Source organism: Passer montanus, unplaced genomic scaffold (assembly GCF_014805655.1).
Source record: "Passer montanus isolate IOZ18808 unplaced genomic scaffold, ASM1480565v1 scaffold19, whole genome shotgun sequence".
NCBI classification, from domain to species: domain Eukaryota; kingdom Metazoa; phylum Chordata; class Aves; order Passeriformes; family Passeridae; genus Passer; species Passer montanus.
Window position 1 is genome coordinate 13,855,870 of NW_024366480.1, and position 19,480 is coordinate 13,875,349.

Consider the following 19,480-nt stretch of genomic DNA (forward strand, 5'->3'; position numbering starts at 1 on the left):
AACCTTTTGAGCCTCCCCGCGCCCGAGATCATCGAAACGTGTCAAACACTAAATTTCAACAAGCCAACTCTGTCGCTTATCCTTCGAACAGCTGCTCATCGGGGCAGCCCTCACCACCCTCACACCACCTGAGGGAGGCTGTGGCCAGCCGGGGCCGGCAACAAGCGACAGGACAGCACAAACGGGGCTGTGCCAGGGCAGGTTTAGGCTGGATATCGCCTCACGGGACGGGCTGCCAAGCATTGGAACCGGCTGTCCAGGGAAGCGGTGGAGCCACCATCCCTGGAAGCGTGCGGATGTGGCCCTTGGGGACGTGTTTTGGCGGCAGGCCGGCAGTACCGGGTTAACGACTGGACCTGACCATCCCGCAGGCGTTTCCCAACCCAAACCCCTGCACGACCCGGTATTCCCGGGCTCACGCCGCTCCCGGAGCCGGCGGCGCCCGCGCTCCTCCCTCTTCCCGCCGGGAGTGAGGGAGGGCGGGGCCGCGGCGTCATCGGCGCGCGCCCGCCCGCCCGCAGCGCCGCCCGGCCGCGATCATGTCGCCGCCGCTCTTCAGCCTGCCCGAGGCGCGGCTCCGCTTCACGGTGAGCCTCCCCCGCCTCCCTCCGGCCTTGTCTCCGGCCTTCCTGCCTTCCCTCCAGCCCTGCCGCTCGCACGGGAAGCTGCGGGGCCGGGCTGTGCCTCGGCGCCTGCGGGCCCGCGGGCGGGCCGGGGCCGCTGCCGGGAGCGGCCCGGGCGCTCCTTTATGGAGCGCTGAGCGCGGCCGAGCTGCGGCGGTGTGCGAGTGGAAGTGAGGGCGGGCTGCACGCCGGGCTGCACGCCGGCTCGGCCAAGGGTGAGGGGATCAGTCTTCAGGTCAGCGAAAATTAGTGTAAAATTCAATGAAAGTGTAGCGTGTCCCCGCAGCAAAGCGTCCCGGCGTACTGCACTTGCCGCCGCCGCTGAAGGATGCTCTTCCTCTCCCAGAGCTGGGGTTCCGTGTGTTCCCAGGCCTCTGGATCCCCGCGTTTGCCCCCCGGGTTGTCAGACGAGAGGAATTTGCACAGAAGTGCTGGAGGCACAAGCGCTCGATCCATTAGAGCGATTTTGTAACAGGAAGTAGTAATTTTTAGACCATCTTCTTAGCAGGTGTCATGTGCTTTTTAACATCTTCATGAACGCAGGACTTGAAGGGACCCTATGCAAGTTTGCAGGTGATAATTGGGAGGAGCTGTTAACTCCCGTGAAGACAGGGAGAGGCTCTCAGGCACATGGTGTGGCCGGGGCTGTCCTTGCAGGACCAGCAGTTGGACTCGATGATCCTTGTGGGTCCCTTCCGACTCTGATCTGTGTCCCAAAGCATCATAACCACCTGAGGCTGTGAGTGTGGTGCCTGAGACAATGACAGATAATGTTGGTCACAAGAGCCTGATCCTCTGTCTCATTTAGAAATGGTGTTTTCACCACACTGTTAGCCCAGGTTTGAGGTGTGATGCTCTGCTAGCTCACCTGCCTAATATCCCATGTCCTTGTTGTTTGCCCTTCCTGTTACAAAGGTCTCTCTGTAAACTAACACATGCTGTCTGGCAGAGAGATTCCTTGTGATTTCTGTCCACTGGCAGAGGAAGGAGGAAGATCCTTTTAGTTTTGTACAGGTGTTGTAGCTTTTCTTTCTTTCCTTTTTGGTAGACATCCACCAGAGAGGCTCTGATTAACAAAAGCATCAAGCCGTTGTTGAATGCATTTAACCAGGTTCCTGGAAGGTAAGTAAAGGCCACTTGGTTTTTTAAAAAGTGCCTGTTTAGATAAGTTCTAGTAATCTTGTGCTTGAATGTTGTTACTAACTAAGGTGGAATGTTTGCATTTGCAGTGAAAATGAAAAGAAGTGTACCTTGGATCAAGCTTTTAGAGTTGTTGTAGAAGAAGAAATAGTAAGTATTTTAAACTGCTGAAGCTTATCTCTTGTTGAACCTCAAATTTCTGTTAGCAGGCTGGTATATTAATGTGACAGCAACTTACTTAAGTGTAAGAAAACACTTTATTAAAAACAGGAGCTATGTAATGGTGAAGTAATTGAGATTCAAGGAGGTTGGTAGAATCTTGTATTTTACAGACATCACACTGTAGTGAGAGCTGTTGTCTGAGCCTTTTCTAGCAGTTCTTTGAAATGTTTATGAAAGTCTGCTGCATCTTAAAATTTAATTCATAAACATGCATTGTTCAATAACTGTACTTCAGGAGTGGTGGAAAGGGTAGGTTTGGAGCAGATGTCAGAAAGAAATTCTTCACTGTGAGGGTGGTGAGGCACTGGAACAAGTTGTCCCGAGATTTGGATGGGGACCCATGCCTGGAAGTGATCAAGGTCAGATTGGGTGGGGCTTTCAGCAACCTGGGCTAGTGAAAGGTGTCTCTGCCCCTGGCAGGGAGGTTTGAACAATGAGATATTTTGGCCTCCTCAAATCAAAACCATTTTATGATTTGTTAGTTATGTAACAAAGCTGCCTTGTCAGCAGAAAAGAATGATGAAAGGAGTCAAATCGTGTGTGATCAACTAATATTTGAATGAAGTCTGAATGTGGGATATTAATTTTCAGAGGTAAATTACTATGTGCTTTTGGGTCTTTAGTGGCTGGAAGCAGTCAGGAAAGGTTTAATTCTCAGCAAAACCTTACTACAGTTAACTGATAGGTCAGATTTCATAGATTGTTTTGGAAAGTTGAATGTCAATATTTGTTTTAAATATGCCTACTTGGAAACAATGATTTTAGTTTTGTTAGATACATTATGGTCAGACAAGAGAATTTCAATGCTGTTTTCTTTGTTTAGATAAACAAAGCTCCATGTGAGAATCTCCTGGCAATTATTTCTCTTGCTATTAATGGAGTCACAGAGGGTGAGCATCTCTCTTTCAAATCTGTTGGCAGTTTGGGGGGCCATTTAGGGGAAATTTAAAATCTTGATTTCTGTAAAATAACATCTTCTTAGTATCTGTGCTCATCTCCTGTCAGTACATGGCTGTTTTTTAAATACTTGAATCTGTTTCACTAATAGATTGTGTCAGAAATCAGCATGCTGTTCTCCTCTGAAGTGGCTTTTGCTCTCTTCCTTTTGTTTATTTGTTCACACTATTCATCAAAAATGGTTTGTTTTAGTGAGTACAGGTCAATTAGGTGTTTGTTTTATGAGCTGTAGAACAACAAGAGCTGTGCTATGAGGAGTGCAGGCACTGCCAGCAGGGCCTGGGTGGATGGACTTGGAGCACTGTTCTAGTGGTGCTTGCAAAGGCTCTCAGGCTTCATGGATGTGTGTAGTGGGACTAACTGAGGATATAGAAGTCTGAAAGAGTTTACTTGCAGTCTGCAAAGAGATGTGACAGTGTTTCAGACTTTGAGGTCATTAGAACAGTGATTTTTTTGTTTTATATTAGTGCAAAGCTTTTGCAAATCTCATTTGAGTATATTTAGAAATAGCTTTAATGAAAGTTTGCATTTTAGCCCAAGTTTCCTGTTAGGATTTGTAGGAACTCAGTGCTTCTTTCTTTTACTTTTTTTATAATAAAATGTCCTTCAAGTGTAATGCATCTCTGTGTTTTGTATTTCAGTTCAAATTTGTTGAATAAAAAATTCCCTGTTCCTTACAGGTATCTGCACTGCATCAACTCCTTTTGTGCTTTTGGGGGATGTTCTGGATTGCCTTCCTTTGGATCAGTGTGACAAAATTTTCACTTTTGTGGAGAAAAATGTTGCCACGTGGAAATCGGTAGGTATTTTTGCAAAATGTTGCATAGTTTGGCCAAAGTTTTTGTTTACCAGAACCATTTTAATGAACAGAACTTAGCTGTCTTTGTGGCTGACACATAAGTATCAGGAACTCCAGAGATAGCACCTGAAAAGCATTCTACTGTCTCAGTGTTTTCCTAATCTTTATTTTCTAACTAGAACCTCCTCCCATAGTCATTCAGGCTGGTTTGTTTCAGATAAGATTATGGCCCCTGATATATTCACAAACTTGTTAATTCAAGTATTTCAAGTAGCTACCAATTTCTTCCTCCACATCACCAGTATTGGGAACACTATAAATCTTTTGTGTGTGCCCTTTGCTTGTTTGTGAAGTAGCTACCAATTTCTTCCTCCACATCACCAGTATTGGGAACACTATAATCTTTTGTGTGTGCTCTTTGCTTATTTGTATAAATCATCCATGGAGTAATAAAGGAAATGAGTGTAAAAATTAGTGCATTCCAAGAAAAAAGTGAACTATATTCTTACAGTTCATTGTCACATGTGGTTGCTTGTTTGTGTAAATCATCCATGGAGTAATAAAGGAAATGAGTGTAAAAATTAGTGCATTCCAAGAAAAAAAGTGAATGATGTTCTTACAGTTCATTGTCACATGTGAGTTTTTTTATGAAGGCTGGATGTAAATGTGTTTTATGCTTTCTTGGAATTTGTGGGACTTGCCTTCTTGTGAAACCTGCCTGTTACGTAAGGGAAGACTCAAATTTAGAGTTATTGTAGGAGTGACTTACTCATATCTTGTGATTGGATTAAATCTGCTCAAGAAAGTTTTATGATCTTTTAATGTTCTAAATGCCTTTACTCTGTTTCAGAACACATTTTACTCTGCAGGGAAGAATTACTTGCTGCGCATGTGCAATGGTGAGTGGTAATTTTTGGGAAGGAAAGAACTTCCTATCTCAGCAGATGAAAATTAATAATTCGATTTAAATTCAGATGTGTTCAATAAGTAATGAAGTTAAAAGGTGCATCACTCAACAGATACACGTTCTTGCTTATTAATTAAAAGCCTGCGCATGTGCAATGGTGAGTGGTAATTTTTGAGGAGGGTGGAGCAGTATTAAAGAACTTCCTATCTCAGCAGATGAAAATTTAGTTTAATAATTTGATTTAAATTCAGGTGTGTTCAATAAGTAATGAAGTTAAAAGGTGCATCACTCAACAGATACAAATTCTTGCTTATTAATTGAAAGTAATGTAAAGTAAAAAGTAATGTAAAAGTAATTCAAAACTTGGGTAACTGTTCATCAGTAGAGATCATTATAGAAGAGTAACATTCCTCAGCAATGACAAGACCTGTATCCAAGGCTATATTTGAGTAGGATTCATTCAAATTTATTTTTACTGGGGTGAAGATGTTAGGAGAATTGGCAGAATGCATTCAGAAGAAGGAATATGTCTGGTCAGAGGGAGTCACTGGCATTCAAATTTACAATTACGAGCTTCCTTTCATTAGCTCTGTAGTTCATGTAATTAGCAGGTCTTGAATTCTGTTACATGAGAAATGAAAAGAGGGATAAATACTAATATTCTTTACTTTTTACAATATTTAGATCTCCTAAGAAGATTATCTAAGTCACAAAACACAGTCTTTTGTGGAAGAATTCAGCTGTTCTTGGCTAGGTTATTTCCACTTTCAGAAAAGTCAGGTGAGATTTTTTGCATTTCATCACACTTAACATCGAGACTAAATAAGCTGAATCTTTAAAGTCTGTGATGGTTGCAGACCAAATCCAGTTGGATCAAATCACTTTGCACTTGCATCCTAGTGCTTGTGCCTGTCCTTGATGTTCTGACTTTTATTTGCTTTGATTTCAAATGTAAGTTTTGAATGCTCTGAGAATTGAGTATCAGTATTTCATGAACAGACTTGGGAGCTTCACAGCTTTTAAGATTTTCTCTTTGTTTTTCACAGGGCTTAACCTACAGAGTCAGTTTAACCTGGAAAATGTCACTGTTTTCAATACCAATGAACATGAGAGCACTCTGGGACAGAAGGTGAAAATTCCTATGTCATTTTTCACTGATTCTGCAGTAAACCTTTAAGATTGTTTGCACAACAAGTGTTTGGGACTGTAGGTTCATCATTTGGTTGTCCCTCTGCCAGACCAAGCTGTTGTTTTGGAAATAGGCATTCCCAGATGCCTGTTAGGTTACTTTGAACATTAAACTGTGCAGTCTGAGGGAGAAAAAGATGGATTTGATTGTGAGGAATGAGTACTGTCAGCTACTGTGCAAAGTTTTCCCCACAGTGTGCAGAGGACAGAGCTGTCTCTTCAGCTTGTTTTAGGAGAAGTGAGGCTACCATTGCATTAAGACAGAAATTTATTGCACATATTACAGTAATAATATTTTGGAGATGTTTTCAAGTTACCAGTTAAGCTTTCTGATCTAATATGTAATTGAATGTTTACAGTAAACAACACTGTGAGAGCTCTCTGGAAACTGTAGTGGCCTTTGTATAAATCTTAAATAATTTTTTCCTATTTAGCACACTGAGGAGAGGGAAGAAGGAATGGATGTGGAAGAAGGTGAAATGGGAGATGATGAAGCACCAACAAGTTGGTGAGCTGACAGAAATTTAAAAGCTGAAGCAAAGCATTATAAAGTGAAAGGAAAAATGCTGTTTGGGAAATATCTTTAAATGTTGTGATCCAAATTCTCCTCATCTTCTGCCCTCTCAAGATTAGTTGTATCTAATCAGGGAAGACTCCTGGCAATGTCTTACTTGCTTAAGTTGCCTGGAAGACAGAAATTTAGAGAATTAAAAAGTTGTATACCCTGGCTGAGAGCTACTCTGGTTTTGACAGTTTTCCAAATTCCCTTTACAAAGCTTGTTGTGATAAGATATATTCAGGGATTTTAAGTATAGGCTTAAGGAGAAAAAGCTGTCTTCCCCTTCATGCCACAGATAGTGAAAAATTCCTAAGATCCCTTTTGTGTGCTATCTTTGCTTTTATGGTGAGAAAGTAACAACAGACTGAATGGAAAACTCTTACAAGGTCAAATTTTGAGTTACAGATTTCTCTGTGACAGTTCACTACTGACTCGCTAATTACTTCCAAAATGAATAAGATTTTCTGGGGTTGTACCTTCCTGAGTGAACTTGAATATAATATATTGCTTTTCAGTATGTTTTTTTCCTCATTGTTTTTTCCACAGTTCCATTCCAATAGATTATAACCTGTATAGAAAATTCTGGTCACTTCAAGATTATTTTAGAAATCCTGTGCAGTGCTATGAGAAGGTGTCATGGAAAACATTTCTTAAGGTAATCTGAGTTCAGCTTTCAACCATTCAGCCTAAGTAAAGGTCATTGTTTACATGAGTAGCAGTGACTGCATAAGCATGGAAGAGTTCAAAGGCTCAGGCTGCTGGAAGATGATAGTGCATGAGGAAATGCATTTTGCTGTTTTCTAAAGTGCCTTTTTAAGTAATTGAATATATTATGTTAAAATGTACAGTAAACCCTCTAATGTATGTCAATATCAGAAATACTTCATATGTTGTAACAGTGCTGGAAGTACCTTTTTTTTATGGTTTATCAGCTGCAAAAAGCAGAAGTTGTGGGTTTGGGTGGGTTTTTTACCCCGAGAAGATAAATAGCTCTATCTAGTTCTAGTTGTTACTTTTGAGTAGTCATATTGATTCCAGTGGGATCCTAAAGATTACTGGTTTCTAATGAAGCAGATCTCTTTGTAGAAGCAATGACTTGAATGTCCCCTTCAGCCAGCTGTTTCAGTTTTGCTTAGTATGAATATTGGTGAGGATTTATTGCTAAGGTACTGTTTTCTTCAAAATTTGTCACTCAATATTTATTTAATTCAAAGAAGTTTAGTTATTTTTTCCTCTTCATTCTTTGTGTTCTGGTAATAAGAGGTGACATCTGCTTAGACATCCTAATATAAATCTAATTTATGACATCTACTAACGGGGTCAAAAAAAAAAAACACCACAGGTGCAGTTCAGAAACTGATCAAGGCCAGAGTTAAGTCTTTCAGATTAAATTTTTTACTGTAGCACTGTCATCATGTGAACCTTTTTTCTTCCTGATGTCTAAACAACAAAGCAGTGTTCACAACCCAAAATGCTGTTTTTCTTAGCTTACTTCAAATATTCTGTACAGTTACATGTTCTGATATGAAAATGCTTTCACTTCATTTGTGGTGTTCAGAGCGGTCCTACACATCAGTAGCAAATGGGTTGCTTCAGTGGGCTGATAGCACATTTACCAAGTATTTTACTTGCTTGGCTTTAAGTCTACAAAGGTTCAGTATTGTTTTCATGTGATAAATAACTCTGTTTTATAGTACTCAGAAGAAGTTTTGGCTGTTTTCAAAAGTTACAAATTGGACGATACTCAGGCTTCCCGAAAAAAGTTGGAAGAACTAAAAACAGGAGGAGAACATGTGTATTTTGCTAAGTTCCTAACTAGTGAAAAGGTATGTGGTTTCCCTTCCAGAATTCCAGGCTAATTGAGGTTGGAAGGAACCTATGTCTGGTTCAGCTCCCTGCTCAAAGCTCTCAGCTGGAGCAGTTGATCAGCACTATGTCCAGTCAAGACTCCACAGTTTCTCTGGGTATCCCATTACACTGTTTGGCTGCTTTATTTAGATAGATTTATTCTCTTCCTTCTGTTTTATTCTTTGTGGGTTGCCTCTGTTAATTAATGAATCGGGGTTAATTAATGAATTCTATTTCTGGAATAAGAGTTTTCAGTAGCGCTGCCATTTGTTTACTAGATTTCATTTCTAATGTTGCCTTTACCAAGATAAGTTGAAAGGGAGTAAATATTTAAAGATCTTTTGCTTTTTTGTTGTTGTTTAGCTGATGGATTTACAGCTGAGTGACAGTAACTTCCGTCGTCACATCTTGTTGCAGTACCTAATACTCTTTCAGTATCTAAAGGGACAAGTAAAATTTAAAAGGTAATGTGAAAATATTTTGTGTTTTGGGGATGGGGAACTAGGAACTTGGAGATAAACCAAAATATTTTAAAATAGTTTGCCTACTTATTCTGAGGTTGTGGAACCAATCCAAGGCTTGGTAAATACAGGGTGTGGCTGAAGTTATTTTACAGCAGGAAAGCAGAGGTCTCAATCTTTTGTCTGTTCCTCTGCCTGATTCTTTGCCCTCCTGTGCTCTTGTGTTGATTGGACTTGCTCAAGCTTGTGCCATTTACTATACAGGCAAAAATGCAATCTGCTCATCTTTGCAGAGTAAGTTTTCTGCCAGGTTGGGGAGTTGTGGGGTCTCAGAGAAGTAGAGGCCATTAAAACTTGCTTATAATGAGTGTCAGCCCTGAGAGGGAAGGAGACTCCTTGGCAGCACCAACTTGTTAAGACCAGTTCAAGGTACTTGTGTGTGGCATCATTTTGAGTCTATACTGACTTTGCAATGTGGCATTGGTTGCTGATTTATTTTTTCTTAGTGTACTGCAGAGCTCTGTCTAAAATGACAAGAAGTAACAATGGTGATTGTTGCTTTTATGAATTCATGGGATAGAACCAAACCCCATCTGTTCCTAGTCTCTAATGTTGTTCTGAAGAAAAACCCATCTCTCATTTCCTGTGCCCTGGGCTGTATGTACACATAATAATTAACATCCTTGACAAGGCAGCTGTTTCCCACCTGCTATATATTGCTTTTGTAAACAGCTCTCAAAGAATTTTGTAAACTAGGATCATTATCCTAATACTACAGATCATTTGTCAAGGCAGTCTAGTGGCTGAGAAGGAATGGAATTCAGATCTTCTGAATTCCAGTTCATTCCTTTTGAGGTAACAGTCATTTCAATGTCATTGCATTGAAATGTTCATTATAAGTGGTCATTTATTGGTGGTCAAGGATGGCATGAGATACAAATGGTGTAGTATAACACTTGGTAAGTGTTTTTGAGGTAAATCTTTTCCTTGTGCCCTGGGACCAGAGCAGATCACATTCAAAGCACTTTCCCCAGATCCCCTCTAACACCCCTCAGAAGCTATGTAGTATAAATTCTGTTTTCTCAGCACACTTCCTGATGTGTTGGTTTTTTTTCAATTCCAGTTCAAACTATGTTCTAACAGATGAACAGTCTCTTTGGATTGAAGATACTACAAAAGCAGTCTACCAGGTTGGTACAGTATCTCCTTTCATAAAAATTACATGGAAGAGTATTAAGCATGTAATATTGTATCAACCACCTTTGAAGCAGTAACCACCATTTTCTCTGGAGTTCTTTTCCTACATGTTCTGCAAGAGATACACTGCAAAAAGTTCACCTTATTTTCTCCCATTCATAGCTTCTTTCAGAAAATCCTCCAGATGGGGAAAGATTCTCAAAAATGGTAGAGGTGAGTATTTTGATGCCTGCCTGAACAAAGTCTGTATAGCACATAAAAAAGCAGTTTCAGTTTATACTAGCTTTTGGAACACACCTGTTATATCTGAGGAGACTTTTATCTCATCCTAGTAAAAATGGTCTTGTGGTGTCTTTTTATTTTGTAGTCATATTTTTTCTCACGTTTTCATTAATACTCTTTTCTTCCTTCTTTGGGGGAGAAACAGAGATATGCCTGTGTGTGCATGTGTACATACAGGATGATGGGTTATTGGAAAGCAAAAAATACTTAAAAGTTCTTGCAGATAGGAGTCCTGTGCCCAAAGACATGGAAATGATATACAAGTGAAATTAATTAAAACCCATGAAGTTGTCCTTTTGCTTTCCTTTCTTCCTTTGCTTTGACCACATCTATTTTCTTTTCTAGACCAGGAGAAATAAATTTTCCCTTTTCCCACAATGTTTGAAGAGAGGAGTTATGCTATTTTTGCATAAATTAAACCAGTTGCCCAAGATTATACTGATCTTCAAGATAGTGACTGAAAAACACAACCTAGAACAAAATTTTCCCCTTAATTTTAGTAGCTCCCTTTAAAACTTTGGGGTCAACTCTGAAAGTGCTTATGACCCTAATAATGTGCAATACTTTCTGTCTTTCTACAGCATATATTAAATACTGAAGAAAACTGGAACTCGTGGAAAAATGAGGGCTGCCCAAGCTTTGTGAAAGAAAGGTAACTGTTATGAACCAGAAGCTTTCTGCTGCTCGTTTGAAAGGGTGATTCCACTTCAGAATCTGGTACCCATGGTGTATATTAACTACTCACACAGCTTGGAGATCTGTACAGTTGCCTGTTCCTTCAGTGAGTGCAGACTCCTGGATTTCTGCCAAAAGTCATAAGGCTTGCAGCATGTCAGGGAAGAGCTGGTTATGGGTGTGTGGGCTCTCAGGAGAGCATTCTTCATTGTCTCAGGGCAGTATTTTCTGGTACTGAGGACCCTAGGTTGAAGTGGTTAGTGCCTGACTTTTCCATATGTCCCTTTGGACTGCCTCTAATGAAGCCTTTGGCATTATGGCTTTGGCAGGGCAGCATACCTGGAGTTTGTGTAACAGTTCTCTTACACAATTTATTTATTGCTTTGCCACTTGATGGTGATCACTTAGCTTAAAGGAAATGACAATTAGATGTCTTTCACCACTGAAAGTTTCCTGTGTTACTAACTGTGGCAAAACTTGAACTTTGACTCCATGTGTCTACTTGACTGTCTTGAGGGGATGACCAGACATTTGTCTTCACCCTTCTTCATTTTACACACATCCTGTGGCCTCTTTGTGGTAAGGAGCATCTGGGTCATTATATCTTTGGAGAGTCCCTTTTATTGGGGAGATGAGGTGCAGCCACCTCTTCATGACTTAAGCTGTTTGTAAATAAATGGGAGGGGGGCTGTTAGAGAAATTACTGTTGCAGGGGGATTCTGGGGAAGTAAAAATATGAAATTTGACTTGTATAAATATTCTGTCTCCTTTAGATCTCATCCAGAGTTTCAGCTTGGGTAGGTCTTGCCCTAAACTCAGTGCTCTGGGATCTCCATTCTCTAATGCCATGAAATCAGGTGCAGCTGGGGAAAGAGACTTTGCAGCCATGATCCCAGCAGCAGGGTAGATCATGGCCTGCTGGCACAATTGTGATTTGCTTCCTTCTGTTTATTGGGAGTCTGGTAGACCTTTACATTTTTGAGTGAACTAATTTTGGTGTCTGGCAGAATCCTTTATCTCTACTTTGCCTTCTCTCACCTTTTCTCCACTGCCTCCTACCCTTAGACTCACTGTCCCTCAGTCCTTTCATTATGATTTAACTTGGCACCATCTCAAGGTGAAAGGTGAAGGTGAAACAGCTTTTTTTTGTTCTTGAGATATTACTGGTTTGATACTAAAGAGCTTTTTTTTCTTTAGACCTCCTGATTCTAAGCCAATGAGGCCTGTGCGGAAGAGGCCAGCTCCAGAGGACTTCTTAGGAAAAGGATCAAACAAAAAAATCCTTATGGGGAAGTATGTTGGTTTCTCTCTCCTTTACAAAATTTCTGGTTTGGCTTGGTTAATTGGTTTGGGGGATTTTGTGTTTGTGGTTGTTTTCCCCCCAGTGATTTTTCTATACACTAGTTTTCAAACATCCTTACTCTGGAACTGCCAAAGAACAGCCAAAGGATATATCACTCTTTTAAAACTTGCAGTAGGCTTTCTTTCCTTATAACCATCTTTTACAGAGCCCTTTAAAGCAGTCCATAAGTGTGGCGTGGTAGAATGATGAACATAAACAATGTGTGTTTATGTTTTTGTTTTCAGTGAGGAACTGACCCGCCTTTGGAATTTATGTCCTGATAACATGGAAGCCTGTAAATCTGAGAGCAGGTAAGTAGAAAATGGGTGTGTCATTGTTTAAAGCTAACTAATTAGCACTCTAATTAGAGAGTTACAAAATTGGCATAAGGAAGATGTGCAAGGTGATCTTAGGAAGTGTGCATTTCACACCTTGAGAGACGGTGGTTGTATGAATCTTTGCCCTGAAATCTCTTTACAGTTTTCCTCCTTCAAGTGGTTATGCTGCCAGTAATTTTCATTTAAAGTAAAATCTAAGCTGAAAACCAGATGAAAACTCCTCTTTTGTAGAACATGATTGTATAATTAATTAGCTTATATAACGAAGGAAGATTGCCAAGTCTGGCTCTGATGAAGTTAGCACGCTACTTGGCTATGATTTTAAAGCAGGCCTGTGCTTTAAACAATGCTAGATAAGAGGAAATTGGCTACCAGGCATTGTTCCAGCACATACGGTGTCTGTTCGTGGGGATACAGAAAAACACAGTTATTGGTTGTCCCTTATGCTTGCACAATTGTGGGAAATGCTTAAAATGTACTCTTCTACACAACTTTGTTTGTTACAGATTCCAAAATCTCTTTTACTGTGCAGACATGATACAGAGCAAGAAAATTTGGAGAAGGAATGGGACAGTTCCCAAAGAGAACTCTGCTAGTAGTGGCGGCAAAGTCTGGTTGCCTGGGGAGAGGTGCTAGCTGTGCAGATATCCTGGGTGGAGGAATTGCTTTTCTAGAGGTTCAGAATTTTGCAGAGGAAGTGCCCTCCTTTCTTGTGAGGCTGGGATGTACAGGAAGGCCTTTGGCAGGATACTTGCCTTTAGTAGGCCAAGGGATGAAGGTGGAGTTGTGTTTGGTTTGGTGTGTGATTGTGTTGTGCTGCAGTGTCTTTAAATAAAAATAAATAAATAAAGCCCTTAACAAATGGAGATAAACAAAGAAAATGCATGCCATGGTAAACAGGAAATAGATCCCACAGCATCCAGATTCAGTTGCAAGGTTTTGTTATGGGCTTTGTGGCTGTACATGGTCAAGTAAGTGTAGCTTTTTGCTTTGGTTCTTCACATCTTTCTTCAAATGGGGTAATACTTCCTTAGCTGTCCCCTTTGTAGATGGTTGTTCTGGGGATAACATGACAGGACTCAAATGGGTTTTCAAGGTACTGGCTTTGGTGCCAGTAGTCAGTGGTGATGCATAGGGCACAGCTGCCCTGGGCAAAATGCCTTTTTCAAAACAAAATTTTTGTTTTGAAGTGAATTTATAGACCAGTGCTTCACCCCCTGCTCCAGCCCTTTACTAGACTCCCTTGCAGAAGCAGGTGTGTGTCTGTCAGCATTAGGTAGGAGAAATACAAATCATTACAAGCTTGCTTTGCACCACTGAGAGTCTTGGCTCTCAGTAACCTACAGCTCTCACACAATCTGTGGTGCTTGGGTAGAATCTTCTCAGCAGCAAACCATCCTGGTGGTGTGAAATTTCATTTCTGTTCTGTTTTTAGGTCAGGGTTCCTTTTGTGCTGCTTTGAGTACCTGTCAGAACCAGCCACAAGCAGTTCCGAGAGCAGATGGAACTGAGGTGGGGGGTGGCAGAGAGAGCCATGTTTTGATGCTGTCAAATGGCACAAAACTAGCAACCATTTTAGGCTTCTGAGCGTTTGTGAGCTGTGCAAATGCTGTTGGCAGATGTTGATGCTACCTCTTGGTATGGCAGGAGGTTTAAATATGTATAATAGGCAGTGCTAGCAACTGCTGGCACACTCTAGTGGCTATGCAGTTAATAATTTTATAGCCACATATATCAATCAGTTTCTTTGCTTATTTAAAATTGTCAAATTTGAGTGGGTTGATTTGGGGTTTGTATTTTTCTCTTCAGTGGATGAGCTTGAGATGTGTCTGAAGGAACAAAGACTGTCTATTTTAGAGAAGTTTGTGAAGCATATTAAGCTCCTTATTTGATTTTTTTTTTTTTAGGGAATATATGCCAACACTGGAGGAATTTTTTGAGGAAGCTATTGAACAAGCAGACCCTGAAAACATGGTTGAAAATAAGTATAAGTATGTCCATCTCTGCTATGTGTCACTTGATTTTAATCTGTTTCATGTTTGGATTGTTAAAGAAAACAGACTGTTCTCAGCATTACTAGTATCTGTGTAGGACTCCAGAAATGTACAAAAACTGATTAAATTTGGACAGAATTATATTACTAAATGTCTCAAATCTTTCTCTGTGTTTTTATAGATGCCAGACTTTACTAATCAAACTTGTGTTTTATTGTAGGGCTGTGAACAATTCTAACTATGGCTGGAGAGCACTGAGACTTCTGGCACGCAGAAGTCCCCACTTCTTCCAGCCAACAAACCAACAATTCAAGAGTTTACCTGAATATCTAGAAAACATGGTAATCAAATTAGCCAAGGAGCTGCCTGTAAGTAATATTATCCTCTAATAATAACTGCTGAATTCGTTCACTTTCTGGTTGTCCCTCTGCAGTCCATTTGGTACATGAGGACAGAGGGGGCCAAAAAAAAATAGCCAGGAAAAAAATTTGTACACTGAAGTAAAAATTACAAACAAAATTAGTCTAATCTCTGAAGATCCCAGTAACAATAAAATAGCTGTGGCAATCCTGTTGGTAGGCAGGAGTATACATGTATATTTATATGTATGTGTATGTGAATATATACACTTATATACATCAACCCAGCTGCTTGGGTTCCATGTTGCAGTGCAGCCCAGTTTTATGGAAGGTGTAGGTCAGAATCATGGCTCATGAATATACAGGGATGGCAGGAAAAGAGGCAGCGTGTGCAGCTGGTGGTGCTGTGCTAAGTGTTACCAGAGCTTTACAGCAAGCTTTGCCAGAGCTCTTCTATCAGCTCCCTGACTTCTAAAATATGCAAAACAGGAATAAACTTTGTGGAGCTGTAAAATTTAAGGCATTAACCCTATGCTTGATCAACAGTACAAATTTGAGTCCAGGGGGACCTTTCAGGTGGCTTTATACACAGTGATAAGAGAGGCTGCCAGTGGGGAAGGGACACTTTCTGCACCTCTGAATTAGCACACAACCCAGCAATATCTTGCAGATACAAACCCCTGCTTCTCTACTGAGACCTTCCTTTTGTGTCATGTGAGCTCTGAAGGTTGGAGTTTAATGTATGGCTGTTTTATTTGTCCAGCCATCAGAGTTAACTGTATGCTAAGAGCAAGTTCAGAAAAAATGTGGGGATTTTAATGTGTTGGATGTGTTAAGGTATGGCTGTATGCAATATTCCTGATGGTACCACTGTCATGTGCCCAAGGCTATGGCAAGAAACAACTATCTATCTAAGGCCCGTGGCTGAAATGTAGAAAAGGATTAAACATTTTGGCTGATCAGTACCTGAATGAGGGAGTGAAAAGTTTGTTGTTTGTATATTTGATTGTCACCTTCCAGAAGTCTGTAAGTACACAAACTTTGGGGAATTCCCAAGTGTGGAATAAAATTAGTCAATAACAATAATAATGATTTTTTTTTTAATGTTCATCGGTAATGATCTTAAATTTGGTTGGCTGGGGTTTTTTTTTATGCAAGTGATAAAGCTACCTATGGAATGCTTAGTTGTTATTATGAAAAGGAAGACTCCTATTAAGTCAGTGGATGCTTTTATGAGGTTGTATTAGTTAGTAATATGTTTTATTAGAACTTACTGGTGTTTAGGAGACTCTGGGGAATTTTTAATTCTCATGTGGGATTGTGTCAGGCTTTCCATTCTAACACACATTCCAGAGACAAGCACAGAGCTGTAGAATTTCTCTTTGAACACAAAATTCATCCAGTGATGTTTAGTTCTTTCATTGTAGCCTCCTTCTGAAGAAATAAAAACAGGTGAAGATGAAGATGAGGAAGATAATGATGCTTTATTAAAGGAAAACAATGAAAGTAAGATTTGCATATTCTCAGTCTTTTCAGTTTTTCTCTTGATGTGTATTGCAGAATCTGTGTTTTAACATAGTTTCCACTGAGGACCATCAGTCCTGCTTACCCCAGTGCATTTGCACCAAAAAGCACAGCCTTTTTGGGACACAGGGCACCAGGAGCAGCCTCCCAGTGTCCTGGCCTGCAATGCTGAAAGCTTCCAACCTGTTGGATTAGCACTTCCACTAGGAGCCTCTTTCACCTTTTCTGCTATGTGGTCTATGTGGCCAGTGTCACTGGGTGTTCATGGCTGAAATGTCAGCTGTGTAATAGCCTGTGTGAGTGCTCCTCACCCATTTTCCTGTTCTCTCTGCCCTTTAATCACTGGGCTAAGCACTTTTCCCCTAGCCCATCCTGGGGTGGTGGGAACTGTGGGACTTTCAAAAATGGATATATTCCAGCTCTGAGGTCTTTACTTCCTCTTCATTTAAAATACCTTGAAGGCAAAAGTTTCTTTGGGAGAAGAGCAACCTTTCTAACAAACATCATCTCACTCATTTTTCTCCACAATCCATGTCTGTTTGTCTCTTGCCTTTAACCCTGGCATGTCCTGCTCCTAGGTGTCCTGCCCCATCTCCTTTTGTCTGTGAGTCTGCCCTCTTCCATCCTCGTTCATGCCTTCATCTCACAGCACCTTCTCATTTGTGGGTTTTAACCCTGTGTCCCAGCTCCTGGATCCAGCATGGGTGGATGGGATAAGCAGGAAGACAAACACTGGGTACCTCTGGCAGCTGAGGGTACCTCTTGCAAGCTGTTTTCTGTCAGTGAAAAGCCACCTGTGGGCCTCTGTGAATCTCTCTCCTGTTTCCTTTTTCCATCCATCACTTGACCTTCTCCACAATCTCCTTTGCAATAGCAGAGAAGTTCTTTCCTCTTCAGCTTAATGCTAGTTCACACAGCCTTTGTGGTGTCACTGTGTGGGATTTACATCCTTCTTTAAATCTTGTCTTAAAGCAGTGCTGGCAGAGCTGTGGTCTGATGTGCTTAGAACATAAGGGAAATTATCTGAGGACTTTTATTGCTTTGTTGTTCTGCATCTTTTGTCCTTTCCCTCAAAGTGGCTTTAGTTCAGATAAATGACTGTGACTGATAAGCACTGGAGAGACTTGAAATTTCTACTCTGTGCCAACTGTCTCTTCAGGTGGCACAAGAAGGGACTAAATTTTAATAAGATTATTTTTAATGAAATCTATTTTATTTAAAAATTAGGAATATTATTGATTTCTCTATGTATTTCAGTTGTGTGAAATTTCTACTCCGTGCCAACTGTCTCTTCAGGTGGCACAAGAAGGGACTAATTTTTTATAAGATTATTTTTTAATGAAATCTGTTTTATTTAAAAATTAGGAATATTATTAATTTTTCTATGTATTTCAGTTGTGGTTTTTTTCTTTAAAATTGTGAAATAAACATGAGTGGTAAGCCGTAGATTGTAGACCATGATAAGCTATGAATGTGCAAACCCATCTGTAATCCCTGTAGCACTTGGCTCCTCAGCAGAGCCTAGTGTTCCATGGTTTTTATGTCAATGCCAGAATGACAAAAAATTCCTTAAAGTACTGACTACACATGAAATTTACTGTCATAGCCCTGTTGCCAATAGGAACATGAGAAAAAACTGAATGAAACTGGGTTTGTTTGGGTTTCTTTACCTGGGCTGACTGAGTAAGGTGACTAAAAAATTTCAACTAAATTTTAATAAGATTATTTTTAATGAAATCTATTTTATTTAAAAATTAGGAATATTATTGATTTCTCTATGTATTTCAGTTGTGTTTTTTTTCTTTAAAATTGTGAAATAAACATGAGTGGTAAGCCGTAGATTGTAGACCATGATAAGCTATGAATGTGCAAACCCATCTGTAATCCCTGTAGCACTTGGCTCCTCAGCAGAGCCTAGTGTTCCATGGTTTTTATGTCAATGCCAGAATGACAAAAAATTCCTTAAAGTACTGACTACACATGAAATTTACTGTCATAGCCCTGTTGCCAATAGGAACATGAGAAAAAACTGAATGAAACTGGGTTTGTTTGGGTTTCTTTACCTGGGCTGGCTGAACTAAGGCGACTAAAAAATTTCGAAACACAGCTAAATGTTAAAGATTGCTCTATATTTTAGTGTTATAATTGACTTGTGTTGATAGCTGTAGGCTGTCTGTCAAAATCCTTGTTTTCATTTGGAGGAGGCAGGTAAACACCTGTGAAAATCTGCTCTTGGAGCTCAGGTAGGTTTGGAAAGCTGCAGGAAAGGTGTAAGTCAGTCAGTAAATAAACAGAGGCTCTAAAATTGGACCAATCAGGGAAGATTCATTTGCAGTGTCTGGAGCTGTTCCCTGTGTCTCACTGGTTCCTTCTCTGTTTTGCCCAGGTCCAGAGGTGCAACGGGACAAAGCCATGACGGGCGAGCAGATCGAGTCCTTCGCCAGCAGGCTGGGGGAGCAGTGGAAGGCCTTGGCCCCCTACTTGGAGATGAAGGAATCCGATATCCGGCAGATTGAGCTGGACAGCGAGGATGTGAAGATGAGAGCCAAGCAGCTGCTGGTGGCCTGGCAGGATCAGGAGGGCACTCATGCCACCCCTGAGAACCTGATCGCGGCGCTGACCAAAGCCGGGCTCGGGGACCTGGCCGAAAGCCTCAGCAACGACACCGAAGGCAGCAGCTAACTCGCCTCTCATGCCAACTGAGTGACTTGGGGCTGGGGTGTTGGTAATTGTGACTCTTCTGGTGCTTGCCATTGATAATTGTTACTTTTGTCGCTAGGTAACAGATTTTTGATAGGTATTTTATGTTCAGTAAATGATATAAAGCTTTTTAATATACTGTTGGATTGTCCAGATTGTCTGAGAACAGGATTAGTCGCCCTGGCCTGGAACTAGGAAGCTTCATCTTTAGTGGTAGACCATGAAGGGGAGGATAGAGAGTCCTGGCAGCTTTTGGGGCAGGCTCTGGGACAGTTTGGCACCAGCAGAACTCGGGTTGCTCCCACTGGGCAGAGAATTGGCAAGCTCATTCCTCAGAGCAGGGAAGGACTGTGTGTGAAGGACTT

General features: G+C 40.8%; 1 protein-coding gene across 3 annotated transcripts; it reads left to right on the forward strand.

The window, feature by feature from the left end:
- The first annotated feature begins 506 nt into the window (after positions 1-506).
- Positions 507-19,253, forward strand: THOC1 (THO complex 1). Of its 3 annotated transcripts, XM_039706017.1 has the most exons (22): positions 507-587; positions 1,672-1,745; positions 1,853-1,913; positions 2,809-2,875; positions 3,623-3,741; positions 4,592-4,640; positions 5,333-5,428; positions 5,695-5,777; positions 6,271-6,344; positions 6,942-7,050; positions 8,090-8,221; positions 8,607-8,707; positions 9,828-9,894; positions 10,064-10,114; positions 10,765-10,835; positions 11,632-11,655; positions 12,056-12,151; positions 12,446-12,511; positions 14,446-14,529; positions 14,753-14,900; positions 16,319-16,397; positions 18,802-19,253. In XM_039706017.1, exons 1-22 carry the CDS (start codon positions 540-542, stop codon positions 19,095-19,097), a joined length of 1,995 nt encoding a protein of 664 aa, XP_039561951.1. In that variant the 5' UTR covers positions 507-539; the 3' UTR covers positions 19,098-19,253. The 3 variants fall into 3 exon arrangements, with proteins under 3 accessions (XP_039561951.1, XP_039561952.1, XP_039561953.1); XM_039706018.1 differs by lacking the exon at positions 11,632-11,655; XM_039706019.1 differs by lacking the exon at positions 16,319-16,397 and having other exon boundaries at positions 18,802-18,969.
- The last annotated feature ends 227 nt before the right edge of the window (positions 19,254-19,480 follow it).